The 17,851-nt window shown below is 31.9% G+C and overlaps 1 protein-coding gene across 3 annotated transcripts; it reads left to right on the top strand.

The window, feature by feature from the left end:
- The first annotated feature begins 1,268 nt into the window (after nt 1-1,268).
- On the top strand, nt 1,269-14,648 carry LOC112773277 (flavin-containing monooxygenase FMO GS-OX5). 3 transcript variants are annotated; one of them, XM_025818355.3, is made up of 6 exons: nt 1,269-2,230; nt 9,832-9,969; nt 10,572-10,654; nt 11,685-11,820; nt 13,607-13,780; nt 14,342-14,648. In XM_025818355.3, the coding sequence occupies exons 1-6, from the start codon at nt 1,643-1,645 to the stop codon at nt 14,501-14,503; spliced, it is 1,281 nt and encodes a 426-aa protein (XP_025674140.1). In that variant the 5' UTR covers nt 1,269-1,642; the 3' UTR covers nt 14,504-14,648. The 3 variants fall into 3 exon arrangements, with proteins under 3 accessions (XP_025674140.1, XP_025674141.1, XP_025674142.1); XM_025818356.3 differs by having other exon boundaries at nt 9,832-9,951; nt 14,342-14,581; XM_025818357.3 differs by lacking the exon at nt 9,832-9,969 and having other exon boundaries at nt 14,342-14,581.
- Nucleotides 14,649-17,851: the final 3,203 nt, after the last annotated feature.

The following is a 17,851-nucleotide window of genomic DNA, read 5'->3' on the forward strand; positions in this document are numbered from 1 at the left end:
TCATTGAATTGCTTGTGTGTAAGATATATCAATGTAAGTATTTGACTTATCAATTCAGTATTTAATGAAATAAATTAATCATTAGAAATTGAAATAGAAATCTTTTGAAATTATTTAGAGATCAAAATCAAAAAGAAATTTTTTTAGAGAAACTAAAACCAAAACTCTAATAATAATAATTAATATCAATTACTTATTATTGAAACATGAACAGGACATATCCTATATAATTTTATTAATTTAGAGTAAAATTATGAAACATTTTACATTTTAAATATAAGAAAGTGTAGGAATTATTTTTTTTTTTATATCCACTTTCAACCTTTTTTTTTTCTTTTTACTCTTAAAATAATTTTTTAATTAACTTTTTCTTATACTCACACTTATTAAGATACGACTTCAATTCTAAATACATATTATCCATTTCTATAGTTTCCAGCAAAACTATCCTTAGCTTTGGATATTCTATTTTACTTTCGAATATTTTTTTTGTTTTATGTTTTATAGTATGTAATTTCAAATATTTATTTAAATGTTAATATAAGTTAAAAATAAAATTTAAAAAACTTGATTGTTATTGATTGCTGTATAGTTACTTTTCTAATTGGACTATATATATATATATGACTACTTAGCAACTGCAATTAAATATACATTGAATATTTTTATTTCTAACAAAAGATAAAATATACAATAAAAATATAAATTTAATTTTTGACATATTTTATTTCACATGTCTCTATTAAAATTAAGCTCTAAAAATATATTAGTACATAGGCTTTGTCTTTAAGACTGCGTTTGGTTATAAAAACAAGATAAGACAAGATACTGCAAATAAGATACAAAAAATAGAGACACAAAAATTAATGTTCTTATATTTTGTTTGATATATAATAAACTAAAATAAATTATAAAAATTTAATTGATTCTCATATTTTTCATTCAAAAAATTTGAGAAAAAAAATATAATAATAAAAAATAAATTATATCTTTTATTAGTATTTCTGTATCTTTCATTAATATTTTTATTTATATTTTATCTGTCAAATATAATTTTATGTCAATAGTCTCTTTTTTAATGGCTTGTAAATAGACGCAGACCAATAGACTAAAGTAAATAATTAAATATTATGATTTGATTCCTCAAATTTGTATGAATTAATTTTGATATTTATAAAAAAAATGCATTTTTTGTGGTTAGGATTAATTTTAATTAATTAATGGTGGTCCTATTTTTTGTTTAAATAATTATAGTTTACTAATGCTTATTTTATCATTACTTACCATATTTAGTTGATAAAATTTAAATAATCTCCCTCCACCTCCCTAGTGTATCTTGGCCAAAATCTTCTAAATTGCACTATTACATATAGTCCATTAAGATTATTTAAATAATAAAGAACTTGCCTAATACGTATATTTATTTCTTTCCTGTTAGTTGAAGCGGGAAAGTGAAACAAGTTTTTTGGCCGCATATGAAGAAACATTATCTTTACAATGCACCAAGCTTCAACCAAGTAGCTTTACATTTCTTCTTCATTCGAGTGTATTAGTTATATAAGTATTCAGATTTCAAAGATCTACTATTTTTCGCCGTCTCCTACGGTGTCGTTTAATTTACTTAGCCCTAATTAAAGAAACCATGCATCGTTCCGTCAAAGTCGCTGTTATCGGAGCTGGTGTTTCAGGCCTCGTGGCGGCACGTGAACTTCTACGCGAACGACACGACGTCGTCGTTTATGATCAAAACGACAGCGTAGGAGGAAACTGGATCTACGATCCGAGAACCGAATCCGACCCCCTCAGCCTCGATCCGAACCGAGAAACTGTCCACAGCAGCCTCCACGTGTCCCTACGCACCAACCTTCCAAGGGCACTAATGAGTTTCACCGATTACCCGTTTGTAAGAACCGAGTCCGACCCGAGAACTTTCCCGCGTCGCGACGAAGTGCTTCGGTTTTTAAACCGGTTCGCTGATGAGTTTGGTGTTCGAGAGGTGACCCGGTTGAAGACGAGAGTGAGTCGAGTGGAACGAGTGAAGGACGAGTGGGTTGTTGAGTCGATGACTCGGGGATCCGAATCGGTGAGTAGGGAGGTGTTTGAAGCGGTTGTGGTCTGTTCGGGACATAACTCGGTGCCGAGGGTTGCTGAGATTGATGGTATTGAGAATTGGAGAGGCTACCAAATGCATAGCCATAACTACCGTGCACCTGGACGTTTTCAAGACCAGGTACGTACCTTCATGCTTAAAACGTGTCGTTTCTTTTCTTCTTTTTAGGAGCCAAAAAGATTTATATTATTTTTTAATTTAATTTCTTTAATATAAGTTAAATATGGTTAAAACTTATCAAATCATCTAACTCAAAGTTATCAACTTCACCCCAAAAGAATTATAATTCAAATGACATAATTTTTTTACATTCACCTAAGAGATCGCGAGTTTGAACCTTTCTATATTCGGTAAAAAAAAAGTTATCAACTTCACAACAATTACATGTGAATTTTTACTGATAATTATAAATTTTTTAATTTAAATTTTTTAGTATAAATTAAATATAGATTTTTTTATTTTTTTGATTTAAATATATTGAAAAAATCAAGATTTTAAATACTGTTAGAACATTTTTAAAGTAAATTCTTATTTAATACTTTTCATAAATTTTATTTTTGAAAGTAAAAGAGCTCAACACATTAGAGTGGAGCAAACAGTATCAAATAAAACAAAAAGACAGGCAACTCCCACAAACTCCTTTAACAGAGAACCAACATCCCTACGTCATCTCCGGCATAGCCATCAACAACCCTAGGAATGCACACCTCTCCACTCGTCGCAGCTAAGGATGGTCAATGTGATGATATCTTCTATGCCTTTCTTTTGGTTCTGAAATATCCTCCTATTTCGCCCCATCCAAATATGCCAAATGATCGCACCGAAACACCTTAATCGCTGCTTTCGATCTTCTTTCCTTCGCGGCTCATCTGTCCAAGTCAGGAAGTGGTCCTTCATTAACCCCGGGACAACCCATAGTCAGCCAGCCATAGATAACCATGCACTCCACACCTGCTAAGCAAAATCACAGCTAAGAAACAAGTGATGGACTTGTTCAACGTCCATATTACATAAAACACAGCTCTTATCATCCTGGCTAATAATTCCGATCCGACTTAGCCGTTCTTTGGTGTTCACTCTGCCTACCAGGACGAACCAAGCAAACAGCTCCACCCTTGGTGGAACCAAACCTTTCCAGATGGTCTTTGTGAAGCTGTAACTGGTTACCTCCTCCGATAGCATTCCTTCTTGTAGCACCTGCACAAAATAATTAGTCGAAAAAATACCAAGTTTATCATATTTTCACACAACTCTATCCTCCCTATTATTCACTAGCCTCACAGGTCTCAAAGCCTCACGTAACTGACTCAGAAGGTCTAACTCCCATTGAAAGAGCTTCCTCCTCCATTGGAAATTCTAAACCCACTATAGCCCATCCCAAAACCCACATTCCCTAATCACCGCCCCACATTGGTTTGAAACAGAGAAGAGTCTAGAGAACCGATCTTTCAAGGAACCACACTACAACCAAATATCCTCCCAAAACCGGGTCTTTCGTCCGTCCCCAATCTCCATTGCCAGACCTGTTATCATCTTATCCCGCAGATGTTGCTCCTGAAATTCTATATGGCAAACATCCTTCCATGAGCCTCCTCTAGTAGGCAGCACTTGAGAAGCCAGTAACTCATTCGGCCTCAAGTTATTACAGGAGCATACCACCTTCTTCCATAATGGGCACTCTTCCTTAGCAAAACGCCACCACCACTTAAACAACAGTGATGAGTTCCGAATCATAGCATCCCCTTCTCCCAGCCCACCGAATTTCTTTGGCGCTTGTACCAACTCCCAGTTCACCAACGCCATTCCCTGTCTCCCATCCTCCTTACTCCACAGAAATCTTCTCTGTAGGGAAATTAGCTTCTTAGCAATTGTCTTCGGCATCTTGTATAAGCTCAGATAATACACTGGCAAACTATTCAAGACTGATTTTATTAGCACCAGCTTACCCGCTTTATTTAGCACCTTAGCTTTCCAAAGGCTTAGTTTCTCTTCCACCTTATCGATTATCGGCTTCCAAATCTTAACCAACCTCGGATTAGCTCCTAAAGGGACTCCGAGGTATTTAACAGGGAGCGTACCTTCCTTGCAACCCCACAAACTACACATACGATGCACCCACTGCTCGTCACAGTTGATTGGAATCAAGTTGGACTTATCGAAGTTGATACTGAGCCCTGACATCAACTCAAACCATCACAGCAACCGCTTGTAATTCTGCATAGTCTCATCTTCTGGTGGGCAGAACAGAATGGTATCATCGGCAACTGAAGGTGTGAAAGCTCCACACTGTCTCGACCAACCAGCAAAAGGAGAAATATGGCCGTTCCTGACCGCCTCACCAATCATCCTATGCAGTACATCGACAACCAGCACAAACAAGAAAGGAGAAAGCGGGTCTCCTTGTCTCAAGCACCTTTCCATTTTAAATGGTTTAGACGGCGATCCATTAATCAAAACCGACATCGAAGCTGTGGTCACACACTCCATAACCCAAGCCCTCCACCTACGCCCAAACCCCATCTTCTCCAGCACAATATCCACAAAACTCCACTTGACTCTGTCATATGCCTTTTGGAAGTCTAACTTTATTATGGCTGCCTCCTCCTTTCTCCTTTTAAGCCAGTGCACCGTTTCACATGCTATGAGAGCCCCATCATGAATTTTTCTACCCTGCACAAAGGCACTCTGAGTCTCTCCTACTAGCACAGGCATCACTGCTCTCATCCTCCTAACAAGCACTTTCGAAATGACCTTATATACACACTCAACCATACTGATAGGTCTGAGGTCTTTAATTTCCTTCGCACCAGTGAACTTAGGAGCCAGCGCCACCCACGTAATATTGAAATCCACGGGTAGCTTGGATGTCTGAAAGAACCCCATAACAGCTCCCGTAAATTCCGCCCCAACCTCCTCCCAGCACCGCTTAATGAAATTTATGTTGAACCCATCACACCTTGGCGCCTTCGAAGACTCACAATCCCACACTGCCTGCCTGATTTCCTCAGCTGATGGCATCGCCTCCAGGAACACAGACTCTTCCTCAGCTCTCTTAGCCACCAGACCATCCCTGAATCCCAGCAATGGAGAACTCTCCTGATGATACAGATCTTTATAAAACTCTCTTATAGCTATTTTTATTCTAGCTTGGTTCTTAACCAGTCTTCCATTGACTACCAAAGCATCAATCCGATTATTCCGCCTTCTTGCCGATGCTATATTGTGGAAGTATCTTGTGTTTCTATCCATTTCCTTTGCTTGCCGAGATCGAGACATTTGCTTCCAGTGAATTTCTTTCCTCACATATCATCTCTCACAGCAGGTAACTAACGCCTTCCTTCTAGCCTCCGTAGTTGCATCATACACTCCAGTACTTACCAAGTCATCAATCTTTTTTATCTCTTCCTCAAACTTCAAGATCTTCTTGTCCATCTCACCAAAGTTGTTCTTGTGCCAATTTCTCAAAGGACCCGCTAGCGCCTTCAATTTATATGTGAATCGCAGCTCCCCTAGACCCCTTGATTCCTCCTTGACCATCCGGAGAAAGCCGTCATGTGTGAACCACGCATCAAGGCTTCGAAAAGGCCTAGGGCCTCCCTTCATCCGCTGCTCTTCCACAATAATAGGGCAGTGATCTGACAAGCCCCTTGGACCCCTCTTAACCGAATCTCAGGAAACTCTTCTAACCATTCCACACTCACCAAAGCTCTGTCTAGTCGACTGCAAGAACGACCTCGAAACCACGTGAACTTGCGATCTGTAAGCGGCAAGTCCACTAGGTGCATATCCTGAATCCATGACTTGAAGTCCTCCGCTGACACAAGTAAGTTAACAGTCCCTCTCCGTTCTTCGGCATTCACTATCTCATTAAAATCCCCATAAAGCAGCAAGAAACTTGACATAACCCACCAATGTAACTCAGCTCCTCCCACACCTGTCTCTTCTCTTCTCTACTATGTACACCATAAATCAAGAAAAAAGCACAGTTGAAACTATTCTTTAGCAAAACACCTTCAACACATAACCACCTTTCCCTCTTATAGCAGTTATTCATATTAAAATACGTGTCATCCCAAATCATCAAAAGCCCCCCGGATGCACCGTCCGACCCTACATATTCCCACCCTGCCCCAGTACACCCCCCAAATCCTTTCCACATCAAACCTTGTCACAATCTGTCTCTTAGTCTCAATCAAGCCTACCAATCTCAGGTTATGTTTATATTTTAAATTCTTCACCATTCTCATCTTCGCACCATCACGTAACCCCCTAACATTCCAAGAACAGAAAGTCATTTAGAACTAATTTTACACACCTGACTTTTAATTTTAGGTCTGCATCGCCGCAGCTTCGCCTTCTGTTTCGCCAATTTCCTTTTTTGTGTTATTTCTTCATTTTGAGCCTGAAGAATTGCCATGATGTCATCTTCCTCATTGCACAACACCGTCCCTGATTCCAAAGCCAGCTCCAAGGTCTTTTTATTTTCCAACAATTGTTCCTCCAAGCACTGGGTATCCGTATCCCCCTGTTCACTCCGATTTCCGTCTGCGTCCCTTACCCTGGCATCCCCATCAGCCATGCTCACCTCTCCCTCTTCCACAGCAGCGTGGTCGTCTCCATCCTCCTCGGCTTCCACCATCCTCAACGCAGCTTCAAGACCCTCCTTCTCAACCGGATCGTTGGGTGTAGGTGTGGCTTCGTCAATCTCAAGACCAGCCACCCCGTCATGGCCTGCACGAACTCTGCCTCCGATTCGTGCCCAGTCATCATCATCGTGGCCCAGCCTTCTCCCTGGATCTGAGGCCAGCCGTCTCTCTTCGCTAGTCACCTCGAAGCTGGTGTCTCGCTCCCCCTAAAGGCAACGCACGGTGTCAGCGAAGGAACCCTGCTACGCGTTTAGGAGCGCCTTGGAGGGTTGCCTAGCGCGCTTCTCCTGACCCGGTTCGAGCCCAACGGCTGAGGGGATGAGGCCCAAACCGGTAGAGCCTTCTTTCTTTCCCACAAAGCTGTGTCTGGCCCAATGCTTAGTGCAGCCCCCTTTTTTTGTTTTTTCCTTTCCCATAGGGCTGTGTCTGGCCCAATGCTTAGTGCAGCCCCTTTTTTTATTTTTTTCTTGTGATTAGATGAGATCCCTTTTAGCCCATAATGCAACGTACCAAAATCACCAGTCACGGTTCTATCTGAATCTGCTTCGTAACTGATACGGTTTTCACAGTCAAAATTAGTAAGCTCTTGAATGTCGCAGCTAATTGGAGACGTTACTAATTTTCTGCGATTCTGATTTTCACTGCCCTTAATCCACTCATTTAAAATATCAGCAGAAATTACTAATCTGCCCTCCTCGTCTGCCCCTCCACGGTTCATCGCCATTTGCGAAACTTCATCTTGCTCGACTCCCTTTGATGAATTTTGCCACCTTTTTTGCCACTTATCTCCCTCGGTACTCGTACTTGCTATGCTACGATTCAAAATCCCATCGGTTTTGAACCCACTATCCAAAAAACACTCACTGCTCTGCATTCCCCCCATTCCATGCCCATTCTCTTTCACCAAAACGTCAAATCCCCCGGATCCAACAGAGACATGGATCCTCTACTGAATCACTTCCATAACACCCGTATCAACCAATACACAACCTACAGTGAAGGAACTGCACAATTCTATCTCTTTTGCACAGCCTACTACTGCTCCCCATTGACCTCCTATCAACTTAAAAGTGTCGACTGACCATGCATACAACGGGACTCCGTAACACTCGAGCCACACCCTTCTAGTATCACTATGCTCCGAATCGTTCCACCTTCTCACCTTGTGAAAATTTTGCAGGAGATAATTCAACCCAAAGATGTAAGCTTCGTCTGCATTCAGAACACTATCAAAGGTCAAGAGAACTTTAAAAGCTCCCATTTCCCGAACTTGGACGACAGAAGGCATATTCTTAGCTATTATATCCCTCAAGGAGTTAAAATCAATCGGCTTCGTCGTAATCCCTACAAAGCTTCTCTATAACCATCTAATATTTTCTGGCACCACGGCAGCTTCTAGCATCTTAGTCTCGTCAGTCCCATAGCGGGGTTTTACGATTTCCTTCGTCCGTCCCTCTTTCTCAATTAGCAAGGAGTCTTCATCGCATATGATCCGATGTGGTTGTTGTGCCGATGGGTCTGGTGCACAATCTTCCCGTCGTCCCTTGTCACCATTCGTTGGTTTCGACATTCTTCTGTACTTCATCTCGCCTACAAAGATAATCTTACTTCTCAGCCTCAGGCAATTCATTTCCGCTATAGCTTTCAACGCCCCTCCTTTTGTCATGTACTGGATGAAGGCAAACATGTAAATGTCTCCGTTCTTCCATTTTCGGGACAGGTAAATATCATTGATGCGCCCAGTTCAGTTGAACAACTGAAATAACTCTCTTTTTGATATATCTTCTGGGAGATTATCCACAAAGATGGAGAAAGATTCAGATTCCAGTCGTCGATACTCTTCTCTGTTTCAAACCCTGGAATCCTTACCACGATCCTTAGACCTACCCCTCACCATGTTCCCCATGCTCTCGCTCTATTTAAAGTAAATTCTTATTTAATACTGTTCAGAGAATATAATTACATACTGAAAATTGAAAAAGCCTCTTATTTGTGATACTAGCATGAAATTGAAGCAGCAAATTAAAATAGTACAATATTTGCATTATAGGTGTTTGACTATTATTGTGAATCGTGAAGCAAAATTTGCTTCATAAGATACACGTATTTTGAGATTTAAACTAAACTGAATTAAAAATTACAATAATATTCGATTAATATTTTTATAGAATATACGTTAAAATATAAAATATATATTAAAAATAAATTAAACAACATATATTTATATACAAATATATAATAATTGATTTAATAGTTATTTTTTTTGTGCATATACACAAAATACACAAATACATTTTGAATAGTGTGTACTGCAAAAGCATTATTATGAGGGGAATGCTATCCTACCCTCTCTAAAGTAATATGTAAGTTACCTTATCTGATATGTCACATTTTAATTGAGTGTTTATTTTAACCTGAGTTACCTTTTGTACTCTTTCGTCGTTGCGCCTCCCAAGCATCACTGTCTCATTGGTGTTTCGTTTTCTCTTCCCAAATCATTCTTTACTCCAACTCTCTCTAATTGCATTTACTCCTCCACACTCCTTCGTCGTCGTCATTACACCTCCCAAGCATCACCGTCTCATTGGGTGTCTTATTTTCTCTTTCCAAATCATTATTCTAGAAAAGGTACTCCAACTCTCTCTAATTACGTTTACTACTCCCCATTGTACTCCTTCATCGTCGTCGTTACGCCGTCTCATTGGGGGTCTTGTTTTCTCTTCCCTTCCCAAATCATTCTTCGAAAAAAGGTACTCCAACTCTCTCTTATTGGGTTTACTCCTCCCCACTCATTTGTCGTCGTCGTTGTGCTTCTTAAGTATTACTGTCTTATTGGGTGTTCTATTTTCTTCTTCTGTCAGGCCGTCACCGTCTTCGTTTTCAAAGATATTATTAACTCGCATAAAATTAAAATAACTCTAGTTAAAATAAACACCCAATTAAAATATGACACATAACTTATATATTACTTTAGAGAGAGTAAGACAGCATTCACCTTATTATGAAATGCGTTAAAATGATGAAAGCCTATCAATTTGTCATGAAATTCATTCATAATCCTTACTTAATATGCAGATTGTGGTTATAGTTGGTTATGGAGCTAGTGCTTTTGATATCGCGGTAGATATTTTACCATTGGCAAAGGAGGTTCACGTAGCAACCAAAGATAATCGATTCGGCGTCATACTCAATGATGTAAGATACCATAGTATGGTACGTATCCACTTACGCCAATATTTCGATCCGTTTAACCCTATCTATTTAAAGGTGGAAATTCAGGTGCAGTCGACTTTACGTGAAGTTGATAGCTGAAAGCTATTAGATAAAAATTTAGTCAAATCAGTCAAATCATCTAACGTCTCTTAACTTCACGTGAGTCGACGTACCTAAGTTTTCATCTTATTTAAATTTATAAATTTAAATTAATAGATTAATTATATATTAAGTATATACAAGCATTTGAAATAAAAGTTTGATTTATTTAAAAGAAATTTTTTAGATTAACTAGACCGATCTGTTTATTTTTTATTTTTTGTTTAAATAAGTAATTTTAATTGAAAAAATAAAGAAAATAAATTTTAGACTAAAATATCAACTTTAAGTAATTCTTTTTTGTCCTTTTAATAGAGTATGTTCAAACTTCAAAGCTCATTGATGAATGACGATAATAAAAAATTGATCTTAATTCTTAAAATTTCTTGGTTTTCTATTTTACGCATATTAATGATGAATTATTATTTTATTTCGATCTTATTGTGTTATTTGTTTCAGTAAGTATCTCATTTTGGTACTTCTAAGTTTTATCGTATTTGCAGATAAAATGTGTGAATAAAGATGGCTCGATTTCCTTTCAAGATGGATCATCAATTTTTGCAAATACCATAATCTACTGTACTGGGTATAATCAGAAAGGCCTCGCCCATTTTTATATTTTTCAGGATAAAATTTTTTATTATCACCTTTTCTATTTCCAAACTTTATTACCAGATTGTTGTCATTTTTTTTAAAAATATTCATTCATATATCATCGTTTTAATGTATTTTTTATTGTTTTTTTCTACACAGAGAAATTACAGAAGGAAATGCCTGCATTGCAATAATAATAATAACAACAACAATAACAATAATAACAGTAAGAACAACAATAAAAACAATAACAACAACAATAACAACACTAATAATAATAACAATAATAAGACAATAATAACAACAACAACATCAATAAAAACAATAAGAACAACAACAATAACAACAAAGAACAATAATAATAACAATAACAACAACAAAAAAAACAATAATAATACTTATTTAACATTCATTAATTGTTGCGACAATTAATTAATGCTAAATAAGATAAGTTCTGGCTATTTTTTTTGTATACCTAGCATTACCCATAATAATGTCACCGTGTTAATAGTAACATATTTATAAATAATATGAGGATATTGACAATTTGATAGTAAAATTTTTTTATAATATCAATTAAAAATTTTAGCTTATCTTTCAATTTTATTAATATATTTATTTTAAAAAATATTATATTCAAGCTAAAAATTAATTATCCAATTAGCCATTATATATTTATTTATATATTTATGGTTGTTTAATTTATTTTTGTATATATTTTATATTTTAATATGTACTATTTATAAATAATTGATTTCATAATTAATTTATATATATATATATATATAGCATAATTGATTTATTTATATACGTATCTGCATCTATCTATCAAATTGGATAATATCAATTGAAAATTTTAGTTTATCTTTCAACTGTATGTATTTATTTACGTCTGTGCATATATCTTTCCTATATTTATAAGTTATTATATGTTTGTAGAAGTCATTTCTACACATCACTTTGTAACTTTATAATAGGCGTGATTTAATTTAATTTTGTTTCTAAATAAAATGTATTGGCAGATACAAATACCATTTTCCGTTTCTTGATATCAATGGAATCGTAACCGTTGAAGACAAGTGTGTTGGACCATTATATAAACACATCTTTGCTCCAGCATTAGCACCTTCTCTATCTTTCATTGGTATTGTTACTAAGGTAATTGTAATTTAGTTACAAGTTTTTCCCATAATTCTTTCAAAGTATTGTGGAAGTTTTTTTTCTATTAATGTGGTTATTATCTCAACAATGGCTCTGTTTGGTTGATATATGATGAGATATAGATATAAAAATACAAACATTAAAAATATAGACATAAAATATTTGTGTTTATGTATTGTGTTTAGCAAAAATAAGAAACAAGATATACATATTTAAAAAAGATTGAATTACTTTTTATTCAATCACAAATTTTACCATCATCACTGTATACCCATTACTCCAAACACTGCATATCATTACCAGTTTACCATTAAATTTTTATTTCTTCTAATATTTTTTATTTCTTCTAATATCATCTTAAATTATCATTCAAATATTAAATATATATTTTTTCTTAAAAAATAAAAAACTAAAATTCAGAATTTATCAAAAATTAATCAAAATTTAAATAAACAAAAAAATTAAATATACAATTTTTTTCTTGAAAAAAATAGAAGGATAAATTTAGTTGTAGAATCTAAAAGAGGAAGAAAAAAAAAGAAAAATTTGAAAAAATAAGAGGATAAATTTTAAAAATTCATAAAATTCTTTTCACAAATCAAAAAATCACAACCAACTATTTACGGATCATAAGACCATTCTAAACTACCAATAACTCATTTGAAAACTGAATCAAATGGCAGACTCTCCGAGCTACCTAACACCCAAGTGCTATAATGATCATAGATAATACACCCAAAGTCCGCTACAAGAGAGTCCGAGAGAACACTAGCATCACAAAAGATTCTTTTTTTCTTTCTTCATCCTTTTCAATTCATTCACCAAGGTTCTCGTAAGGCAAGAGATTTTTCTCCTAAGCTAAAGTTCATTCGAGTTGAAAAAATCATTACATCTATTCCGCCAAATTCATCAAATTCCAGCAGCCACTACTTCCTTTTTACGATTAATAACGCTAGTAATCCAGACTCAAAGGTGAAAAGCATTAACATGTTCAATAATAGAAAAATCTAAAAAATTCCATACATCACGAGCAGTTATGAATATATATATATATATATATTTGCTATACAAATTTTTTTTAATAAAACTAGTTTAAATTCTTAAAAATATAAATAATTATATATCTATAATAATTTTGATTCTTAAAGGAATTCATTAGTATTTACCTTATAAATGATTATTATAAAGTTTCATGTAAATCAAGATCATTTAACATAACATTAGCCAAATATATTTATTTAGAATATACATAAATAAGAGTTATTCGATAACACTCTTAATAATATTGGATTTCGATGAAGTTCGGTATAAAAAATCTATCTTTATGGTAATTGTGATTCAACACTTCTTCAATATTCTATATGAAATTATGTGTAGATAACTTTACTTAGAATTACACCAATGTCATATATACACACACCACACACATATAATAGGTCTATTTTGTAAATTTTTAATAATCAAATAATGATATTGACCAATTAAACTTATGAAGTTTCAATGAATATAAGTAAACTTCTCGAGGACTTATTTTATATTTTAAAATCACACAAATATTTTTCAAATTTTGTACTACTATAATAAATAACATGATGCAATAAGTTAATATAATATATTTAATTTAAAAATATTTCAGGTTCCAATAAAATATGCAATAATATTTATTTAATATGTTAAATGTGTACTCACTCAAACTACAGAGAATAATTTAGCTTTCGATGTATATATATATATATATATATATATATATATATATATATATGAACCTGTTGTTAATTATTAGGAGCCAATCTTCCTTATGGCTGAATTACAATCGAAGTGGATGGCAAGAGTTCTCTCCGGTAAAATCTTGTTACCAACAGAAGATATGATGATGAAATCTATTGAAGATATCTATCATGAAATGGAGGAAAATGGATTGCCTAAGACCTGCAGTCTTTCTCTTCGTCCACTTCAGGTATATTAACTTCTGCATATCCAACATATAATACTAATAAAATGTCAAATTTGATTCGACAAAAATATTCTCAAATAATTTTAAAATACTATAAAAAATTTAATATTAAATATGTATTATCAAAAATATTTTAGATATTAAATTTTGATGTAATTTTTTATAAACATAATTAAAAATATGAGATATTTTTATTCTTAAAATTTGATAATTTTTCGTTAAGTATATACTTTTTTATGATTTTTTGTCAACAATTAATAATATTTTAAAAAAAATAAAAAAATATAGAGATAAAATTTTTATCCAGCTTTTTGTGTATATTTTTTAAATAATTATCTAAATAATTTTATAAAATTTTAGATCAAATAATGCATAAGTATTTTGTCAAATACAAAAAGTATTTGCTATTTAAAAAAATAATTTTTTTTAAATATTTTTATTGTATTTTTTAAATTATTTAAAAATATTTTTACTGATAACAAAATTCAGATAATTTTTTATTAGTTTACAAAAAAAATAAATGTAATCAGCAGTAACACATATCCATATAATTTCATTGGGCAGGCTGAGTACAAACATTGGCTAGCAACACAAATTGGGTTGCCTCCTTTGGGAGAATGGAGGGAAAAATTGCTGTCTGAGATCTTCAAGAAATTAGGTGAACTCCCATTGACATATAGAGATCAATGGGATGACACTTATTGGGATTCCATCATTCAATTTTAATTTCATCAACATCCTAGAGTAAATATGTATTTTTTTCACGCCGTTTTTAAATGAATGAAATATTTATTTCCATTGTCAGATTTATTTATTTGTCTAAACGTTCTCTAAAAACATAGATCATATGCATAATAAGTCGTTAATCTTTTGAATGTTTTCCATCAGTCATATTGATATGGCAATAGTTATTTGTATTTCACATTTTAAATTATGATTTAACCACACATAATGAAATAATGATGTGTTATTTAGTGACACTACACATGTATATTTAGAGGTATCACTTATATGTAATCATTATTTGAAGAAAGAGAAATAATATTTTACTGTAGTGCAATTCATTTGTATTGATTTAGAAATATAAGAGACTTAAATTTGTCTTTATTTTTATTTATTAATTTTTTTTAAATTGAATATTGCGCATCCTATTAGATAATAGTTTATCATAAATAATATGTATCTTCTTTATTAGATATAAACCTTATCATTTTTATGCTATTTATAACTGTCGTTTGATTTTTCTATGAACAAAAATTTTATTTTTTCTATCCGAAAAAAAAAAGCCAGAATGTTTCTTCTATTAGGATTTAAGGAGATATAAGTACGGTTCAATTTAATTAAACTAAAGCAACAAACCTCTTTTTTTTTTTTTTTTTCAAATCAAGTAATACGTGTTGATAGAGTTCCATTTCCTCATAAATGCAATTATGTCTAGTATTTTTGTTTTGGCGTGGAGATAACATATTAACATCTAATTTAATTTGATATAAGCATATTAGTTAGATTGGCACGTCATTAATTTGTATTTAGTACTTGTCTTTAACTTAATTACTCACCAAATTCTATTATATATTGAGCATGATTTACTGTTGTAATTCTATTATATATGAATGGCTTGAACGAACAAGGAATCAATCAATCATTTGCATTAAATATCACCACAAAAAAAAAGAGCTATTTTAACACTTTTTTTTAACAGTCATAATTAAGTATAAAAATTAATATATATTTTTGACAAATATTACAAATGTCAAATTTTTTATGTTTTTTTATGAATAATTTGACCGTAGAAAATTACTCTTCAATTTTGACACTCATTTATTTTCAATTTACTCCAATATTCTTCTTCTTCTCTCAGTTTAGAATCATACTACTCATTTTTTATTTTCAAAATCTCAATTTATTCTTCAGTTTTAAGATTTCATCTCATTTTTTGTTAAAAATTTTTGTTAAGAATTTTTTATGATCAATAAGTGTCAAAATAATTATTATCATATAAGTAATTGTGACAAATTATTCTCAAATTATTTTTGACAGTCAATATTTATCAAAATAAGATTTAAGTTTTTTTTACAATTACTTATATGTTAAAAATATTATTTTTGACAAAATTTTTATTAACATATTTTTATAGTTAAAATAGTGTCAAAATTTATTTTTTTGACAAATTTTAATTCTTTTTTGACACATATAACCCTAAAAAATAATTTATATTATTGTAGTATAACTCAACTCAACAAGTTTGTTATATTAAATGCACTATCAAATATAATTAGAGTCCATGTTTAACGAGTTTAATAATGAGAAAGTCTAAGAGCCACCACTTAATCAATAAAAAAAAATTGAACAATTTTATACTATTAAATATAATTTTATATCATTAGAAATATTAATAATAACTAATTGATGACTATAAAATATAAAACTTATTAGTCCTTTAGCATTTTTTTTTAATAAATCATAAACAACATTAATATTTTTTAATTTATTGTGTAAAAGTTTAAGTGGGTAATTAATTAATTAATTATACATGTTTTAAAGCACATGAAATATATCTTATGAGCCTATATTTTACGATATTTTTACTCGCATGCATGAGTAGACTTATTGAAATAGAAGACTCGGAAAGAATCAAAATGTCAAAAATGCTTAGAAGGGAATAATATTCTAAAAGCTAAGCAAAGGAAAAACGACAAGAGAGAAGAAGAATAAAACTTGCATTTATTTAATCAATAAATGGATAAGACAAACTACGCAACCTGTGAATCAAGTTGACAAATCAGAAACGAGTTTTTTGACTTTTTTCCCTTTTTTCTACCAAAGCATGCTTTTTATAAAATGCCGCCATCTTTGTCCAATTCTAACAGTAACAAGAACGACCAATACATAAAAAAAAATAAATAAAAATTTACGTAAAGATATTTTTATATAAAATTAATAGTTAAAAATTAATTATTAAAAAATAATTTAATTAAATATATTAAATTATTTAATAATTTTTTATTATTAATTTTACATAAAAATAACTATATCCGAATTTTTACTTAAAGAATAATACTAATAACAAAAGTTTTATAATTATTTGTTTATCTATACTAATTATAAAAGAAATTATTGTCAAAATTTCTTTTTTTAACGTCAAAATTCTTTGGTTTCTAAATTACTCTTTAGTAAAAAGTTTGTATCACGCAATTCTTGTTTGTTGTTTGTTATTTATTTAATCTTTTGACTACTTTTAAGAAATTTTACTGCCTAAATTTTAATTATTTTACGTTTAAAATATTGTTGAAATAAAAAAAATCACTTTTATTGATGGGATTAATGGATTATTTTAAAATTTTATTATTTAAAACATCTAAATCTATGCTAGAAACATAAAAACAATAATGCTCAAATACTTTAAAATTTTAAGTTCGTAGAAATTTTTCCACTAAAAATCTTATTTTAAAAACTTTTTTAATGTAAATTTTTTGGAACATATATATAATGTTACAGAAAATCAAACGCTTGCTTTAAATAGTTCAAAATAGAGCATTTAAAATATAATTAGTTTGACTTAGAATTAGAGAAAAAAGGTCAAACTTTTATTAATAGAATTCAAACATATTTTAAAAGAAAATTAGAGGAGAGAATAAAATTTTGTCTGAAACAACTAAGTCACATATACAGGGACAGAGCCACATAATGATAAAGAAAAAAAAATTTTATATGTAAATTATATGTAAATTTAAATTTAGTCGTTCTTAAAATTTTATTTTAATTTTATTTTATTATATAAATATTTTTTATTTTTTCTAATATTTCATCTAATTTCGCTTCTGCACATATATATAAATTAAATAATACATTACTTATATTTATACAGAAATAATAAGAAATGAATTCATGGACATTAGTTTGTTCGTTCATTCTTGCAAATGCTAGGAATTTGTGAGGCAGCCGAAACACATTCTAGAAGAGTAGAATACAATTGATAGAGACAATTAGATAGACATATAATTTTTGAATATATTTTATGTTCGGTAAAAAAAAGGGTTTAATTTTGATGTTCATAAAATATTTTATACGATT

The sequence above is a fragment of the Arachis hypogaea genome, chromosome 18, assembly GCF_003086295.3.
Source record: "Arachis hypogaea cultivar Tifrunner chromosome 18, arahy.Tifrunner.gnm2.J5K5, whole genome shotgun sequence".
NCBI classification, from domain to species: Eukaryota; Viridiplantae; Streptophyta; class Magnoliopsida; order Fabales; family Fabaceae; genus Arachis; species Arachis hypogaea.